This window comes from Ambystoma mexicanum, chromosome 4q (genome assembly GCF_040938575.1).
Source record: "Ambystoma mexicanum isolate Mex_15411 chromosome 4q, UKY_AmexF1_1, whole genome shotgun sequence".
Lineage (NCBI taxonomy): Eukaryota > Metazoa > Chordata > Amphibia > Caudata > Ambystomatidae > Ambystoma > Ambystoma mexicanum.
The window spans coordinates 1066826817-1066846446 of record NC_090928.1 but is presented as its reverse complement, the minus strand read 5'-3'; the positions used below and the strand labels follow the sequence as shown (position 1 = coordinate 1066846446).

The following is a 19630-nucleotide window of genomic DNA, read 5'->3' as shown; positions in this document are numbered from 1 at the left end:
AAAGCCCCTCAGAAAAGAACATGTACGAATGTCACCGAATTAAATCGTGATATATGGGGATCGAGCAACTACAAAAGAAGCAAAGCATGCACTGCAGAATCGCCTGAGAGCCTTTTTCAATCTCAAGATGGTAACGTTGTCGATTCCCAGAAAAGAATACCGATCCCACACACGAGCGGTCACTCTAATAACAAGAAATCCCAGTTCGGTGTAAGGGAAAGTTCAACTTGTGAAGTGACGTCTGATGATTCGGAAACGTCAGATTCCTCGATGGGAGACCGTCCCTTCCCAAAGATAAGGAGGAAATGGGCCGGAGGGAGGCGTTCTGCTCCTGAGACAGAGAGGAAGATAGCAGAAGATCGAACTGCGCCTTGTGTTCATGTACCCTCTAGCGATCTCATGATGACGCTTACATCGGCAATGGCAATCTCAATGGCACCCTTTACTAAGTTATACGAATCCTTGAGCGACAATGTCAAGGACGTCACTACGTTACTAGCCTTGTTGAATTCAAAACTGATCCATCTTGAATCAATGCAAGAGATAGAGAGACATAAACAAGAAGATGTATCGCATCAAATTTTGGCTGGCATCACAGCAGTAAAAGAGGCAAAAAAGAATGACATGATTGATAAAAAATTATTCGCTGAGGTTGCAAAGGAAGCCTTGTCCTTGTTTCATAGATCACATGTTATCAAAAAAAGCGAAGACCGGCTGGGCGACGAAAATCCAGAAGAGCCGGGAAGTAAAGCCCTGCCCCCTAATGTGGATACATTTGCAAGTTCCTCACCGTCGGCTAAGATGTCGCCTCTACGTTCAGAACCAATCCACCAATTGAAGCAAGTCCTCCAGGATGATAAGGCAGTTGATGCTGTATCAAGTGAGGTGATTAACATCTCACATGAATCACTGAATGACAGATCATATACGCTGGAAATGGAGGCGCATAAACAAATGACTGTGAGTGAACCTCGGGATAAAAACGTTGGCCAAACATCTTCTCTTGATATTTCCTTTAACACAGCATTTCTGCAAACAAAAAATGCATTCAATCCAGCTTTAGGGGACGTGCAAATGGCCTCTGGCACTTCTATAGTACAGAAAACTACAGAGTTGGCCCCCGAGCTGCAACTCGCAAAAGTGGCAACTCCAAAGCTTGTAGGCTTGTTTTCCATCTTCGGAAGCTTAGACAACGAAGTGCATTCGCCTGTACATGCTGGCAGAAAGTCTGGTAACGTACAATTGAAAAAGCAAAAAAACATGCCTGCCAGAAAAAAATCGCAACTAAAAGGAGCTCGCAAATTTCTGCGGAACTTAAACATGTTCCAAATAGTTGACAAGGCCATTACTACCAGCTTGAAATTAGCAGATACTATTAAGGAGACTCAAAATGCTCATCATGAATTGGATGACTTAAAGTCCAAGGTGTCGCAGAGTCCGTCGAATGATGATGACTTAGTCATACAAACAGAACTCTTGAACATGTCCGTGTATGAAGATAACAGCGATCCTGATGATGAGGCGAATAAAACTGCTGATGACATATGCGCCGTTCAAGAAGTGGGTACTTCTTTAGCTGGTAAAAACATGAGTAATAACCCTCAGAATCCAGCCCCAGAAAATCAAAGTTGTCCTAAGTTGGAAGCACAGCAACGTGAAACTCCTTCAACTTGCCCCAATCGAGTAACCAAAAATAGAATTTGCGAGATTATGCCACAGGTTAATGAGGAGCCTGACATAATCAGAGAGCAGAGGAGTCCAGTTTTCCTGACCTTGCATGCGAAAAGGGAAAGACAAAGGCTTCAAGGCCTACTTATGTCTCAAAAATCTGATCTAACTGGGCCATTTGCCAAAAAAAAAGAATCCTGTTCAGAGGTGTCCCCTGTTTTCGACGCCATTACAGAGAAATCCCAGAAACTGGTCTTTCATAAGGCCTCCCCGGCGACACTAAATCTGAAAAATAAGACAGCGCCACATGCTCTTAGACAAACAGAACCCTCATTGCTGATCAAATTAGTGCTTGAGCATCTGGAGGGCGAGGATAAACTAATTTTGAACAGATCAAATGTGTTAAAACTGCTTCACTATGTACCTCGACTTCGCTCTTTGGAGTCGAAAGACTTGAAAATAATCGAATTTCCTGAGGAACGTCGCACCGATAAGGTGATTATACATGTAAATTCCAACTTAATCGCAAATGCAATCTTGGAGGTGAATGAAGAACTACAATCAATGGGCTTCGACACGTATAAAGCGAGAAACCCGGAACAGCGAGAAAATGATAAAGATGCGACGATAACTGAGCTTGGCGATATCCAGTTTCCCATGAAATGCACGTCTAAAGCTCACGAAGAGGTGAGTAAACTAGCTCAAGGAGAATCAAATCGGCAGGTCCATCCTGAACAGATCGATCGCTCGTGCACGGCCCAGTTTCCATCTCTTCCGTCCCAAGGCTTTACGGCGGCAGAAAAGAACCCGCATAGTCGAATCGTCCCAATGGAGAGAATTAAAATTACCATTTGAAAATGGGAGATGCCCAGGAAATTACGTGCCACCACAAACAAATAACCAAAGGGAACCCGAACGGGCGGAAGACTGGAAATGGATGGCTGTGGCCTTGAATGCTCATTCGATCAGCTAACGCCCAAATATTATTACCGAGCAGGAATGTTACTTTGCCTCATGGAACACACGCGGTTTTTTACATCTTCTAAACAACAATTGGGCACAAGATCTTCAATTTATTTGTTTACAGGAAACCTGGATGTGCGAACTACCAATAGCTCCAGAGTACGAGTGTGCACTAAATCCAGCAATTAAAGCCGAGAAGGGTCGTCCAGTTGCAGGCCTGTTAACAATGATCAAAAGATCATCGGGCTACCGACTGCACAACTCAGTCAATTACACTGCATTCATTCAAGTCTGCGAGATACGCAAAACTCCTGCTGCTGCCAATGCTTGTGACGCAATCTATATCATTAATGTATACTGGAACCATCAACGGACTGGTTCACTGCCATTCGTCGACCAAATTACTGCAATCCTTGATAAGTTGCTGGAATCAAGCAGTGGAAGCGCAGTGATAGTTTGTGGTGATCTAAATATCGATTTCTTCAAACCTCGGAATTCCTCTAAAAACCGCTTGGCAGAGATATAGAGAGAAGAGATGGAAGTGAGAGGGCTTGCGATGTTAAACGGTCACACGCAGGGTGACATTCCAGCTAAGTCCACATGGCAGCGCGATGGGCAAAGTTCCACTATCGATTACTTGTTTGTATCCGATACGTTGCATAGAAAAATAAAAACTATGAAAATCCGCTCAATGCCCAACAGTGATCACGATATGCTGGAACTTAGATTCCTTGACACGAAAGGCCTGCAATGCAATAAGTGGAACTCCAAAGTATTCGCTTAAAACTGAAAGAACAGGACGTGGTGAAGATAAGCCGCCAGTTTAAGGCAACGACGAAAGAGGTTGAATATACGCCAATTCTGTCTCAGTTCAAAAGCAAGAATCTTGGTCTCAAAACCAGTCATTTGCGAAAAAACATAGCTTTGACCTTACGATAATGCAACGGAAAAGATCTATGAGAGCAGAGATTCGAAAAAACAATCAGGGCCACAAGTCTGAAAGAACTGCAAAAAACAAAGCGGTTAAACAAGCCTATAAAAACTGGCTTAAAAGTCATCGAGTCGTACTACAGCAAAACGACGCCGAAGCAATGATGAAGATGCTCAGGAATAAGAACAGTGGCGAGTTCTGGCGTACCATCAACTGCATGGAAACCTCACAAATGGCTCTGCAAGCGTGCCCAGTATTAGAAAAGGAGTGGGTCAAGCACTTTACAGACCTATACTCCAAAGACGTTGTTCCAATTGTGCCAATCTCCAACATAACATCATGGAACCTACACTTTACCAAGGATGAAATCCGAGAGATAATTGTGAGAGCTAAAAACTCTCGTGCGCCCGGTCCTGACGGGTTATCTAATTGTATGATCAAACAATTTCCGGACCTATGGACTGATACATGTTATGATCTATTTACGAGAATCAACCAACAAAAGCAAGTCCCAACCTCTTGGAAGACTGGCATTATTGTGCCGATCTTCAAGAAGGGGAATAGAGCATCACCAAAAAACTATCGCCCGGTGGCCTTGCTTGATGTGTTGGGTAAGATTTTTGCATCTCTCTTGCAAGTGCAACTGACTGGGCCAAAACAGCGAAAAAAATAGATGAACGACAAGCGGGCTTTGTGAAATTTGTTGGATGCTCGCTAAACCTGCTGATTCTAAATCTGCTTAAAATGGAAGCCCTAAGAACGAACACGAGAGTGTATCTTGCCTTCATCGACTTTTCTATGGCCTTCGATATGATCGATCGTGAACTGTTGTGGGAAAAACTAGAGTTGTGGGGTTGCCCGGTTGGCCTACTAGCGGCAATTAAAGAGCTCCACACAAACACCTCAATTGCCATTCGGTTGGATCCTTCAGGAACGTTGTCCACCCAAATCAAGACACTGAAAGGAGTGAAGCAGGGTTGCCCACTAGCAGCCGCGCTTTTCAGTCTATTCATCTCCGATATCGGTGAAGCGATTCAAACAGTGAGATCCTTTCCACCTAATCTCAAGGGATCGAAGATAAACTGGCTGCTGTACGCAGATGATTTAGTAATCCTGGATTTAACACCTATCGGGCTCCAACGCAAACTTGATGCTGTACAGAACTACGTTTACCAGAATAATTTGAAGATCAATACATCTAAAACAGAAATATTGGTGCTCGAGAACTTGAAAACGAGTCACGATTCAAAAGGCTCAAAGTATGCATGGTCTCTAAATCAAGAGAAATTACAGATATCAAAAAGTGTAAAATACCTTGGCATGACACTTAATTCCAGTATCTGTGAGGAGCCTTGGGTGGCCGATTCAAAAAGGAAATGTGGCCAGTTGGCCTGTCAAGGTCTGGTTATTCACAAAAAATACGGGCAATTTTTAATGATACCATTACGCAACTTCTATGAACAAAAAGTAGTACCAATTCTGGTATATGGTGCAGAAAATGCCTTTGGTTGTCCATCAACACATTGGAGTTCACTAGAACATATGTTCTGGTCAAAGACCCTAAATCTACCACCTGGAATCGCAACTGCCTGTATACGGTATGAATTAGCATTAATCTCTTTGCATGCGAGAATATGCTGGAATCAACTTGCACTATTTCGAAAAACGTGTGTAGAAGCGGGAATATTTCAATTCCAGATATTTCACAAGGCGGCACCAGGAAGTCCAGATATCCTTTCTCAATGGATAAAACGCTGTGAAGATCTTCTGGTGATCAACAACATCAGCTTACAAATGCTCCATAGTAATCCTGCGGCCGCAAAAGTGCGACTATGGCGTGCTGACTGGATAAATACATGTCGTGAGCGATTGATGGCTAATGCGATGACAGACTCTCCTATGGAAGCAAGAGGGTACAACATCTTGCAAAAATATTTGTCCCGCTTTCCAAACGCAAATGCAAGAAGATTATTTTTACTGTTCCGGTTGAATGCATTAAGAACTAAAGAGCGAACCAGTTATTGGGCGTGTAATGCGGGACAAACCTCTACTTGTCGCTTTTGTAATAAGGAGCTAGAGTCCTTAAAACACTTAGTCCTCTTCTGCTCAGCTCTAAGAGACGCTAGATCAATACATCTGGGCCAATGGTCAGATGCAAATCGTTCTGCGTGTGCAGAAGAGTGGTGGCGGAAAATGTGGAATGGACTGGACATGAAACTAATCTTGCCCTTGACTTCCTTTCTGGCTATTATCGTAGCGAAATTAAAAGAGAATGCAGGTCAATAAGGAGCCGGAGAAAAGGGTTGAGAACTCTTAAAAACCATCTTTAAGGGGAAATCTGGGTGACTATCTCTGTCCGAAGGTATGGGGAGAACGAAATCGATCCAGTCGGGGGCATTGATAAATGATGACGGAGTCGGTAAAACTCTTGTTTTGTGTAGATGTTTGTGCAATATTTTAAAGGTTTGTTTTAAACCAATAAAATTTAAAAAAAAAAAAAAAAAAAAAACTATAAAGAGCCCAGACCTAGAATGAGGAGGTAATGCACTCTTTCTGAGTGTTTTCCTTTGAAAAGAGGTTCCAAAGAGAGGTCTGGGTGACTATCTCTGTCCGAAGGTATGGGGAGAACGAAATCGATCCAGTCGGGGGCATTGATAAATGATGACGGAGTCGGTAAAACTCTTGTTTTGTGTAGATGTTTGTGCAATATTTTAAAGGTTTGTTTTAAACCAATAAAATTAAAAAAAAAAAAAAACTATAAAGAGCCCAGACCTAGAATGAGGAGGTAATGCACTCTTTCTGAGTGTTTTCCTTTGAAAAGAGGTTCCAAAGAGAAATGTCCAGTGTCCCCACTCTTTTTCGCTTTGGTAATAGTCGGTTTGCAACCCACATCAGACATAATAGTAAAATCGCAGTGGTCCCTGGAAGAGCATAAGATGTGCTGGTTAGCAAATGACATATTGAAAATCTCTGCCCCAGTGCTGGCTAACTCCCGCCCACAGCGCAGGGAATTCAAGCATTTTCCCACAACCATTTCAGTGTGTAGGGTAAATATGATGAAACGAGAGCTTTTTAATCTGACTTTTTCTAGTTCTGAAGTGAGGTATATCGAGACACTGGTTCCGTTCCGGTGGACAAGGAACTCCACCAGCACTTGCCCACCCCCCTACATCCTGCACTTCTCCTCACTGCACTTGCACGTCAGAATGCCACAAGGCCTACTAGGACCATGACTGTTTCTTTTACTGTTTTTGCCATTTTTATTTTACCCCTGTTCCCTTCCCATTTCGCCTTGTGACTCTTTGAAACACTATTCAGTTGTATAAGCACCTAACAAATGCTAAATAAAAATGGAAAACACAAATAAAAATCTGAAACTATAGAAATAAAAATGATGGAGCCTATGGGTGGCAACTGTTTCACGACTTTGGAGCAGAGATGGCTAGCTCTTGTTGCAAAATCAGCCCCTCGATCTACTGGAAAGTCCACCAAAAACCCTGCTTCATCACTTGAGAGAACTTAATAGTGGAAAAACATCCGATAGTGAATTACCAAATTATTTTAAACGAAGAGAATGTCCTTACCTTACTTAGGTCTGTTCAACGTTTGTGTGATATTGAATCAGCTGACATAGATTGGGTGGATTTTTGGGACGATTTGATACTGCACAGGATCATTCTGCACTTAAGATCGACAGTTGTGTACAATATGCTTTTATCTGCTGCTGATCAACTTCTTTGCCAAGGTTACGATTTATTTGTATCCAAGGAGCAACTATTGAAACAAAATCTTAGTGATAACGGGGGAGGGAGGAATGGGCTACAAAGCAACCCAGTTTAGGACAAGAATTTGAGAATTACAGGGTTTGGGGAGGGTTTGAAAACTAGAGAAATAACTAGCGTGAGCACTAACAATGGCCAATCTGAGCAAGAGGATAATTGGCAGTGGTTGGAAAAATCTGTAAATGGAAATTCATCTTATAATCATTAGCAATTCTCTTAAATTATGAGTACACCCTGCATATCTTGATTTGGAATACGAGGGGACATATGCACCTATTTCAACCTGGGGCATGGGACTTAACACACGCAGATGCATTTCTATTACAAGACACTTGGTTACTCCAAAAACCACTGTTGGATGGGTTTACATCAGGCTAATTATGGTGGTCATGGGTGCCCCTCGGCAATGGTATAGGCATCACAGCCATTGAGTTTAGCAGCCCCTTTTTTTTTATTCAACCCATTTCATTAACTTTTAATAACTTAGGTTTATTAAAAAAGATAATCTTATCCCATTACGCTGATTATTAATCTTTATTGGAATCCTCCCTTCTATTGGCTTGGAAGCAATGCTATTTGTAATTGAAAAGATTATAGAGTCTAACCAGGAACTTTGATTCCCTGGAAGTGATAATAGGTGGGAATTTCAATCGGACTACACTAAGGCCTCTTATTTACAGGGTAAGGTATGGTTTGAGGTCCTGAATGATTGGGGCCTAGTTGTGGTTAATGGGAATATAACAGGGGGTGTCCCTCCAAGACATATGTGGAGTAATGGGCATACTTCTTCTTTATTTACTTTATTTTTGTTTGTTAAGAAATCTTTGTTAGTTGTGAATCTCTCTCTGTGCAGAATTCTCCATTAAGTGACCATGTTTGCCTATGGCTAATTTTGAAAGTTCCTTTTAATGGAGGTCACTTGAATTACCTGGCGATGAATGTGAATTGTAACATGGCTGGAAACCGTATAGCATGGAATACATACTCCGTGAACAAATTCAATTCCCAATTGGCTCTAGTATTTCAGGATTCCTATTTAGTGGAGAACTTAGCTACATATTCTTATGAAGAGTTTTTAAGAAGCCGATATAAAATCCTCCACCAATTTAAATCCCAAAAATTGCGTCATTCTCACAATTATTTATGAGATAGTTTTGCGGAAAAGGCTACTTAGGAGAATGTTAAGGCCCCAAATACACCAATCAAAGAAAACCCCCAATAATGGATTAACTCAAGTACGTGAGAAAACCCAGCTTTATTCAGATCCAAACGGCCGCTGGGAGAGCATACAAAGGACAATCTCAAAATGACATTATTAAACACAGAGAATGTCATAACCAATGTCATAGTTGGTAATCATGCAAAAAAAAACTCTGCTCTCTCACTCAATTGGTTAGTAGAATATAGAACATATAGTTATATATAGGTAAACCTTTTGCTATTGGCTCTTCTAGAACTAATAACTCTTCCTAGGTTCATCCTTCTACAAAGGATACATTTTCGAGTAGCATGCTATTGGTTGGCACTCTACTACACTAGTCAATAGGAACAACAGGGTTTGATTGGTCAGCTATATGCTCATCCGGCCTCGGGCACTGTTATGCAGTGCCAAGGCACGTATCGGGGAAGGAGAGATGGGCGAATCACTATGATCTAAGTTAAAGAAGTTACTCCCTTACCGTTCCCAGGCTTGAGGCCTTATCTGCTAGTCTGTTGGTGGCCTTGGCATGTCATCTCTTTCTGTATGTACTAAGAAACTAACCGGTGCACAATCTAATTGGGCCTGGAAATAATAACCATTGTTTCGATCACGTTTAGAGGACAACTGTTCAGAACTCAATTTCATCTATTTATTGGAGTTTCTGCTATCCTAACGTGTGTGTGCGCGCTTTCCTTCGGCAGCCACTTGGTGTGCTGTATATTCATTCATTATGGGATCAATTGGCACTGTAGCTACTTGCACCTGGCATTCAAGGATGTATCGATTTGTCACTGCTACCAACTTAAAGTAATTAACCTTAATAATTGTTTGGTCTAAGTAATGGTTCTTTCTCTGCCCTGTTGGTGTTCTTTGTGTCTTTTGCATGCACTGTTCTTTGTTCCCTTTCCCCTGTATGCTGCAACCTCTCCCTGCCTGCCCATCTCTGGGTATTCTGCAACCTGTCCCTACTCCTGTGAATGCAAACTACTTTTCACTCTACTTGTGTTGCACAAACGATTCTACTCTTTGTGGCAGCTTGCGTAACGATTAGTGTTTTACTGACTGTTTATAGACCGGTTCTAAGCTTATACTTTCGTTCATGCTCAGGAATGGGTGGGTGCACCTCACATCTCCATTATCACAAAAGAACAACAGAGTGTAAACTGGCTTCCCTGTGAATTTAAATTAAATGCTAAGCATAGAGTTGAGAACCGATATAACAATTGGTAACATAAACAAACTCTTGACCAGCGTGATGCTGGCTCATGTCCATAATATAGAACAATTTTGGGGGATCATTAACTACTTAAACCCTCCAAGAAAGGCTACAGTTGAATCCTGTCTCGGAGGCTGATTGGATATCTTTTTACTTGGAAATATATGAAGACAACAATGTCTTTCTACCTGAGGAGAGGATTTACCTTTGAAGGAAGCAGATTGAATCTTACAATTCATAGAGGAGGAGACCCTTATCTTAGTAAACAAAAGTAAAAACATGAGGGCTCATTGGCCAAATGGTTTTTCTAGTATAACCCAAAGGAGTATCCCGGGCATGTGGACCTTCCTTCCAACAACATTGTTTAGAAAGATTATACCCCAAAGCGAAATCCCTTCCTCTTGGAAATCTTCTTTAACAGGATAAATCCTGGCAATTATAGACCAATAGCACTCCTCGATGTACCCTGGAAACTCAGAAGATGGGCTGTGATGGCTGGAATATTAGATCCTTTCCAAACAGGTTTTGTTAAGGACAAGGGTACGTCTGCAAATGGTCTGATGATTAATCTTAAATCAGAAATCTTTGAAAAGGAAGCAGTCTTTGTACCAGTTTTTATAGATTTTAGCATAGCGTTGACAGTGTTAGTCACGCCTTATTGTGAACAAAGCTCTCAAAGTAGGTGCGTGCACCATACCTGATTGCCATTATCCGAGAGTTATATGCTGGCACTTCGAACAGGATTCAGTTGATCATCGAGGGGCTCCTACCCTCTGTGATTCCCACATTTCACGACCTAAAACAAATCTCTACAAATCCTCCTGTTAAGGATAAAACTGAAGATTCTAACTGTTCAGACCAAAACAATTGACAAGCATTTTGGTAAATGTTCTATCTGCCCGGTGTTGAGTTTTTATAAAGCTAAGGCAGTCCCGATTCTAACTTATGAAACCATTATTATTTGAGAAACGATATATTGCAAATTTCTAGAGGGACTATATTGGAAACATCTTTTAGGGGTGCCGAGTGGAACGCTTGTTTCTATGATCCGGTTTGAGCTAGTCCTACTGTTGCTGCGAGTAATGGCTACTTGGAAAAATCTAACACGTTTTAGGAAAATTGTGACAGCCAAAGATCGATCTCTTTATATATGCAGCAAGTCTCAAAAGGGAAGAGTTAACTCTTCGGTTAGTTGGGAGAATGCATGTAAGTATGCTCTGAATAAATTAGAGATGACAGTTGAACATTTATCTATAAATCTCCTGCAAGTGAACAAAAGATTGTGGCAAGCCGACTGGATTCCCACAATCAAAACAGCTAAGTCTTAAACTCTTCACCACTTCATATATTAGAACGGAAATCCTTGTCCATACTACAATGCTACTTACAAAAATTCCCCAACTCTCATTGGAGAAGATTTTTTATGAAAGTGAGACTATATTTTCTTAATAGCAATGAGATTAAAGGGGCAAGGCTGCATACCCTGAGAGAAACCCACATTTGTCGATTTTGTGCATCTGAATCTTATTGAGACCTTGCCACATGTAACAGTTGAATGTGGCGGTCTGATGGGTCCTAGAGAGAGAAACACTTGGGAAATGTTGTTTAAGAATTTAGGGTGACACCAGTATAAACTTTGGTACGTTTTGCTGAATGGCACGTACGCATTGCTGAAAATTAACAGAGTTTTTTAAAATAAATTTTACTGATGATTTCGATGTATTGTGATTGAGTGTTGTTCTGTAATTTATTTTTTATTATGATGTTCTTTAATGTGGTTTTATTTTGTGTTTGTTTTTTTTTTTTAACATGATCAATTTTCCTTTGGTATATTTGGGAAAAGTTCTTGTTTGAACTAAAACACAGTACATTTTTTTTTAAAATAATAAAAAAAAAACGAATGGACATGAGACATTGGGTAGGCCATAACAATGTGTGAATGGGCAGGATAGCAATCTTCTAAATGAACATGCTGCCAATACGACTCTATTTCAAACCTTCCAGATACCGGTCCCAGACAAGGTCCAAACAGACCTCCAGAGACTGTTTTCTAAGTTTATTTGGAAAGGGAAGATTTAGCGAGTTAATAAACAAGTTCTGCTGAATCCCAGGAAAATGGGTCCATGTGCTTGTCCTGATTTAAAAGAAAATTGCAATGCCACGCAGCACTGGAAATTGGGCGAATGGATGCAGCAGCACTCTAGAAAACTATCCCTATTTATGGAACACACGGTGGGTCCGTAGTTGGGGAGGTCAATTACATGTGTCAAATGACAAAATCCTTAAATGAAGTTATCTGAAAGTGCATACATTCTAGGTTTCCCCTAAAATAGGACAGCAGATCCCCCCCCACCCCAACCCCGAAAGGGAATTCTGCCCCAGCAATTACATGTATAACTTTTGAATATGTTGGATATGGTTGTTCTGTGAATATCATGTCCAGTGTAAGGCACAGAACCACACAGATTAAACTTTCAGGCACGGCGTGTGTCAAGGGTGAAAGCCCTTGCCTTTCATTATTTACAGCATTGCCACTGAGATTCTAAATCATTGGGGCACGTGTTATTGTTTACAGTGATTTGAAGACCAACATGAATGGATGATGCAATGTTATAATGTCATTTTTGTAAAAATAAACGCTGCTTTGCCTATGCGCTTTTACTTGCCAAAGCAATAGTTGCAGTCTTTGGAGATATTCAGACGAAGGAGGCTGCTGTTGTTGAGTCTTTCTCTTCTCTTTTGTTTTTTTGTCGAAGTTTGTCCACTACCTCCAATGGTGAATCACGGAGATTACATTTGCCATCCACAGCCTTGTGAGAGTTACAACCATGGGACGGTGGTTGAGTTCTATTGCGATCACGGCTACATGCTCACCAATGATTACCGGTTCATCACATGCCGGGATGGCGAATGGATCCCGTCTTTCAAAGTCTACTGTGTTCAGACAGGTAGGTCATCACAAGGACTTGAATGCAAGCAATACCTTTGTTTGACCTGCACTTTCTCTTCTGATTACAGCATTGAGTTGCATTGTACTAAACCCCATCTAAAAATATTTTTGTTGGCCGAGACATACAAGATACCTAGCATTTGCTGTTTGGTGCTTATCATTTTGGCTTTGTCAGTTGTTGGCAAGTTACGCATGCACAGCTGTTAGTACTGCTTTGTCTCAGTAGAAATGTATAATTATGTTTTTAAGGAGTTTTCTGTGTACATACTTTATTTATACTGCTGTTTAGTTTAAATTAAAAAGGTACAAACCATTCATTAATTCATTCATTTAGTCATTTGTATAGCGCCTTTCACCATAATTATGGTCCCAACACGCTCTTGGTTCAATGCCATCAGAGGGACCAGAGTCCACATTTGGGAAATATTTGGGAGGTGCTATTATGCATGGGTGCATTTCAACCATTAAGTTGTGTGAGGGTGGTGTAAGGAACACATGGTGGCAACAGTAAAGACAGACACAAGTGATCACAGTTCAAGGATGTTTATTAAACTGCATAGGTAGGTTGAAAAAACACCTATTCTAAACCTAAGATGGGAGCAAGCTACGACCATCAAATAATAAGGCAGTCCTAGTGGCGCCTTGTCAAAGAAAAGGGGCCTATAGTAAAAAAAAACGATTGCCAATCTTTACAACTAAATACAAGAAGAGTGTGGGAAAGGGTTCACAACAAAGAAAGAAGTGTTCACAAATGATAAGTCAGGATGTTACAGCCAGGGGTTTCCCTTGCCCACGTTTTGAGCACTGGACAAGACGGGACTCCTGAGCACAGCACACTCTCGAGCTCTCCAAGCACGAGACAACAGTTCCGTTCTCGGGTATCAGGATCTTCGTTGGTGAAGTCTCTTTTTTCTACAAAAAAAGTCTCTTGTCTCTGAGGACCTGATGTGTTAAAAATACCAAAACAAAAGTTCCTCTTCTGTATGTACGTTGGGTGATGGTTTTCATCCCTTGGTCCCCCACTTCCCAGCTCAGACCCTTCTCGAATGTTAGCCTCCCTCTGTCAGGTTCACTACAGCTTTTATTACAAAAGATTTCTCCTGCTGTATTCAAAAGTCATTGGGTGATGGCTGTTCACCCCAAGCTCCCCCTCTTCCGGGTTCCGATTGTTCTCGAATTTTAGCCTCCCTCTGTTGGGTTCACTACGGCTTGTATTCAAAGGATTTCACCTGTTGCACGCACTAGTCTCAATATCTTTTTAAACAATCCACTGTTGACATCCCTCCGCAGGATTAACTCTTGTCAACACAATGTTCATTGGTGCATCATGCTTCACCCCGTTCTGCAGGCATCCCTCAGCCGGGTTCATGTTTGCCAGTCACACAGTTCCTTCTACTTTATCACGATACAGGATTTTTCCCTTAGCTTTCCAATTACTTGCCAGTCAAAGAATTTCGACTGTACAGGGGGTTTTACTGGACCCCTGTATGACCACTTTGACCTTTTCCTTGTGGCTCTCGTAAGGCCTTAAGGTATCAGTAGTTTCAACAATAAAGGGGATCAGCCAGAGTCTTTTGAGTGAGCACTCATGTGGCGCCGTGCCCCTCTGCAGCTGGTTTTCCCCTGGAGTGTTAACCACATCTCAATATATTTTAGTTGGCCGAGACATACAAGATACCTAGCACTTGCTGTTTGGTGCTCATCATCCTGTCTTTGTCAGTTGTTGGCAAGCTACCCATTCACAGCTGTTTGTACTGCTTTGTAATTTGCCATTTACAACTTTCGCTCAACACAGTTCTGTATCTTATCGGTTCTCCCTTTGACTCACTGGCTGCGATGAACTGCTTGGCTTTTCTTGTCTCTGGAGTCAAGGATGGTACCACGGTAGCACGCGTCTCTCCCTACCTTGGTCATCAGAGGAGGAGGGCTCTGTGGACCGCTGACCACAGCATACGTCGGCTATTGATCGCAGTCTTATGAATCCTTCTATGGAGGCTTTGCGGGTCTCGGTCGAAGGGCAAGGCTGCTTCTCTCCTTGTCGCCCCTTCAGTTCTCGACGCTTTTCTCCTCCTCTTGAACTGCCATCCTGGAGTAGCTGTCTTGTTGTGCGGTCTGCCTTGCTCGTAGTTTGCTCTCGTGCTCCACACAGCCGGTTATTATTAATTGCCTGTCTCTGCCTGACCCTTGTGTTCGGACATGTCGGGTAAATGGCTCTGGTGTTAGTCCATTGTCTTTTGTGGTGTAAGACAGTATTTGTGTTGGGGAAAGGGGGGAGGGGCAGAGTTTCTGAGCATCCTACGTGTTAGGATGGGGAAAAGGTGCTATAAGAAAGGGATACTGCATCTCGCCCATCAGTGTCCCACTTCCACTCCTATGTGTTAGGATGGGGAAAAGGTGCTATTAGAAAGGGGATACTGCATCTCGCCCATCAGTGTCCCACTTCCACTCCCCGAGGACCCCCCCCCCCCCCCATTCAGGTGATCCTCCCGCAGTGGTCAACCCCACAAACCAGATCCAATAGCGATGACCATGTCCTGGCCACCTGGATGACAGATCCCAGAGGACTAGTAAGTGAGACACCTTCAGGTTTCTCACAGTGGCCAAGGTCCTGCTAGTCACCCATGTCTGAATGGCTTGTTGTTGGGCGCAGCAGAGGTAAACTATGAACTAAACAGGGGTGGGTTGTGTTTAAGGAGATAGAGAATTAAGTGAGAAGCTACAGTTCGAATTTTTGTCGTTAAAGGTACTTTCATTCTACTGGCAGAAGTGTTGTGCTGTAGTATTTGTGTTATATGTGAGTGCAGGGTGTGTGGAATGAACCGTTCCTTCCGCTATGCTATAAGGTACGGTGGGCAAGGGGAGAAAATGGGTTACATGTACAAATAATGTCTACACCCTGGGTTCCATCTATCTACAAAGAGCAGTGCTACGTTTCACAGACGATCTAAGTGGTAAATGAATACATAATGCTTACCCTGGTTCTTTCTAGTGCGAGCAAGGCCCCGATTCATGTTTTTTTCATGGCAGCATGGCCCCCCTCGTGTGCTTTACAGACACATACAGTGGCAGCTATGAAAGAAGGAACTGAAGTGCCTGATTGTCCTCCTCCCGGATGATCCGATGCATTGCCCACCCTCGGAGCCCGTATGGATGCAATACTCAGCCCATTGTCAGGATTTGTATCATGTGCAAATTACTGGATTACTTTCTTGAGTCCTCCATGTGGGGCTGGCGACACCCATGGCAGGGTTAGAGGTGGGGGAGCACAGAGGATGAAGGAGAGACGAGGCAGGTAGTGGTGAGAGGGATACGTGGCCGAGAGTCTGGGGTGGATATGCCTTCTGGATGAAACTTGTGCGAGAGCGTTAGGGGAGTGGGCAGGGGAAAGGGGGGGATCAGTAGGAGGGCGGGAACAACTATGTTTTGAGGGCTTTCCTATAGGCCAAGTGATCCTCGCTGTGACAGACTGCGAGAGGGAGGGAGTTCCAGAAGGTGGGTGCATGGATGGAGTAAAAGCCACCTTCAGCTGGAGAACTTGAAACGGGGGACTACCAGAAAGTTTGCAGAGCCTATTCTGAGGATTTGGGTGAGGCGGTAGCATGGGGCCTTTCTTGTGGATGGCGTGGTGGGTAATGCAAATGAAGAGGCCCACAGGCTGATGGGCAGCCAGTGAAGTATCCTGAGAGCGGGGAGAGATGTGTTCTCTGGAGGAGAGTGCAAAGAGGAGCTTTGCTGCAGAGTTTTGTATCCGTTGGAGCTTTCTGAGTTGATATGCAAGCGCGCCTAGGTAGAGGGAGTTGGAGAAGTCCAGGCGCGCTAGCATGATGAGCATGATTGCAGAGACTCTATAGGGGTAGGAGAGATAAGGAAAGATCCGCTTGAGGATGTGGAGAAAGAAGGTGGATGATCTGAAGACAAAATTGACTGGAGAGGGTCAAGTCCGAGCTGAAAGTGTATCCTAGGGGGATGCAGTGGGTGCAGTTGATGGTTCATCATCCAGAGTTCAATGTCTGAGAGGCAAGATGCCAGGTCTGGGTGGGGGAGGAAGTTGAGTTTGGCATCTTGAGTATGATCTGAGTGTCATCAGCGTAGTTGTAACAGGTGAGATTGTGGGAGCTGGTAAGTGTGGGGAGGGGTGAAAGATAGAGGTAGAAGTGGAGAGGGGAGAGGGAGGCTCCCTGCGGGACTCCACGGGGGACCCGGTGGTGGGCGGAGGAGAAAGGTTGGATAAAGACCATTTGGGAGCAGTCGCAGTGGAAGGAGACCCATCTGAGGGCAGAGTACCTGATGCCTAGGTCAGAGTCTGTTTGTGGGGATGGAGTGCTTGATTGTGTAAAAGACTGCTGAGAGGTCAAGTAGAATGAGTGTGGCACAGCCCTAAGAATATACTATTTTTTTTTCAGGTGATCCCAGATAGAGACCAGGAAGGATTCAGTTCCATGGAGGGGGTCTGTAGTCAGATTGGTCAAGAAGGCTGTGGTGTTCGGCAAAGAGACTGAGCTTGAGAGTATGCAATGCGATTTATTTGTTTGGCTATGAAGCAATTGTTAGAGATGGGCTTTAATTAAGGGGATGAGGGGGTAAAAAGAGGGATTTTCTAGTGGTGGTTTGACATGAGAGGTTTTGTAAGCTGTAGGGAAGATCCCAGCTGTTAGTGAGTGGTTGATTATAGATCTGGCAAGGGTGCCTGCACATGTGGAGGAGAGAATGTTTTTGAGGAGAACCGGGGATTGGGGGTTAAGGATCTCCCAGGGATCCTTAGGCGTGGCTATTGCAGAGAAGCCTTAAACTCTGGAGTAGAGATTGCAGAGAAGGAACTAAAGGGTGTGCGTGTCAGGGGCATGGTAAGGGAGGGGTCGATGATGGGGTGGAAGAGGGTGATAGTTTAGCATGGATGGTGAGGATCCTTTCAATAGCTATGTTGAACTAATGGTCAGAAAATGTCAGTGTGCTTGGGGACAGGGGATTCAAAGGATTTCACCTGTTGCACGCACTAGTCTCAATATCTTTTTAAACAATCCACTGTTGACATCCCTCCGCAGGATTAACTCTTGTCAACACAATGTTCATTGGTGCATCATGCTTCACCCCGTTCTGCAGGCATCCCTCAGCCGGGTTCATGTTTGCCAGTCACACAGTTCCTTCTACTTTATCACGATACAGGATTTTTCCCTTAGCTTTCCAATTACTTGCCAGTCAAAGAATTTCGACTGTACAGGGGGTTTTACTGGACCCCTGTATGACCACTTTGACCTTTTCCTTGTGGCTCTCGTAAGGCCTTAAGGTATCAGTAGTTTCAACAATAAAGGGGATCAGCCAGAGTCTTTTGAGTGAGCACTCATGTGGCGCCGTGCCCCTCTGCAGCTGGTTTTCCCCTGGAGTGTTAACCACATCTCAATATATTTTAGTTGGCCGAGACATACAAGATACCTAGCACTTGCTGTTTGGTGCTCATCATCCTGTCTTTGTCAGTTGTTGGCAAGCTACCCATTCACAGCTGTTTGTACTGCTTTGTAATTTGCCATTTACAACTTTCGCTCAACACAGTTCTGTATCTTATCGGTTCTCCCTTTGACTCACTGGCTGCGATGAACTGCTTGGCTTTTCTTGTCTCTGGAGTCAAGGATGGTACCACGGTAGCACGCGTCTCTCCCTACCTTGGTCATCAGAGGAGGAGGGCTCTGTGGACCGCTGACCACAGCATACGTCGGCTATTGATCGCAGTCTTATGAATCCTTCTATGGAGGCTTTGCGGGTCTCGGTCGAAGGGCAAGGCTGCTTCTCTCCTTGTCGCCCCTTCAGTTCTCGACGCTTTTCTCCTCCTCTTGAACTGCCATCCTGGAGTAGCTGTCTTGTTGTGCGGTCTGCCTTGCTCGTAGTTTGCTCTCGTGCTCCACACAGCCGGTTATTATTAATTGCCTGTCTCTGCCTGACCCTTGTGTTCGGACATGTCGGGTAAATGGCTCTGGTGTTAGTCCATTGTCTTTTGTGGTGTAAGACAGTATTTGTGTTGGGGAAAGGGGGGAGGGGCAGAGTTTCTGAGCATCCTACGTGTTAGGATGGGGAAAAGGTGCTATAAGAAAGGGATACTGCATCTCGCCCATCAGTGTCCCACTTCCACTCCTATGTGTTAGGATGGGGAAAAGGTGCTATTAGAAAGGGGATACTGCATCTCGCCCATCAGTGTCCCACTTCCACTCCCCGAGGACCCCCCCCCCCATTCAGGTGATCCTCCCGCAGTGGTCAACCCCACAAACCAGATCCAATAGCGATGACCATGTCCTGGCCACCTGGATGACAGATCCCAGAGGACTAGTAAGTGAGACACCTTCAGGTTTCTCACAGTGGCCAAGGTCCTGCTAGTCACCCATGTCTGAATGGCTTGTTGTTGGGCGCAGCAGAGGTAAACTATGAACTAAACAGGGGTGGGTTGTGTTTAAGGAGATAGAGAATTAAGTGAGAAGCTACAGTTCGAATTTTTGTCGTTAAAGGTACTTTCATTCTACTGGCAGAAGTGTTGTGCTGTAGTATTTGTGTTATATGTGAGTGCAGGGTGTGTGGAATGAACCGTTCCTTCCGCTATGCTATAAGGTACGGTGGGCAAGGGGAGAAAATGGGTTACATGTACAAATAATGTCTACACCCTGGGTTCCATCTATCTACAAAGAGCAGTGCTACGTTTCACAGACGATCTAAGTGGTAAATGAATACATAATGCTTACCCTGGTTCTTTCTAGTGCGAGCAAGGCCCCGATTCATGTTTTTTTCATGGCAGCATGGCCCCCCTCGTGTGCTTTACAGACACATACAGTGGCAGCTATGAAAGAAGGAACTGAAGTGCCTGATTGTCCTCCTCCCGGATGATCCGATGCATTGCCCACCCTCGGAGCCCGTATGGATGCAATACTCAGCCCATTGT

General features: G+C 43.7%; 1 protein-coding gene across 6 annotated transcripts in view; it reads left to right on the top strand.

The window, feature by feature from the left end:
* Window positions 1-19630, top strand: part of SUSD4 (sushi domain containing 4) — a 478536-nt gene that overhangs the window by 335411 nt on the left and 123495 nt on the right. For 5 of the 6 annotated variants that reach the window (XM_069608625.1, XM_069608623.1, XM_069608622.1 and 2 more), the window contains one exon: window positions 12518-12709. The exons of the other annotated variant lie outside the window; for it this stretch is intronic. In XM_069608625.1, the coding sequence (XP_069464726.1) occupies window positions 12518-12709 (192 nt within the window). The remainder of the gene's footprint in view (window positions 1-12517; window positions 12710-19630) is intronic. 6 annotated transcript variants of the gene reach the window in all.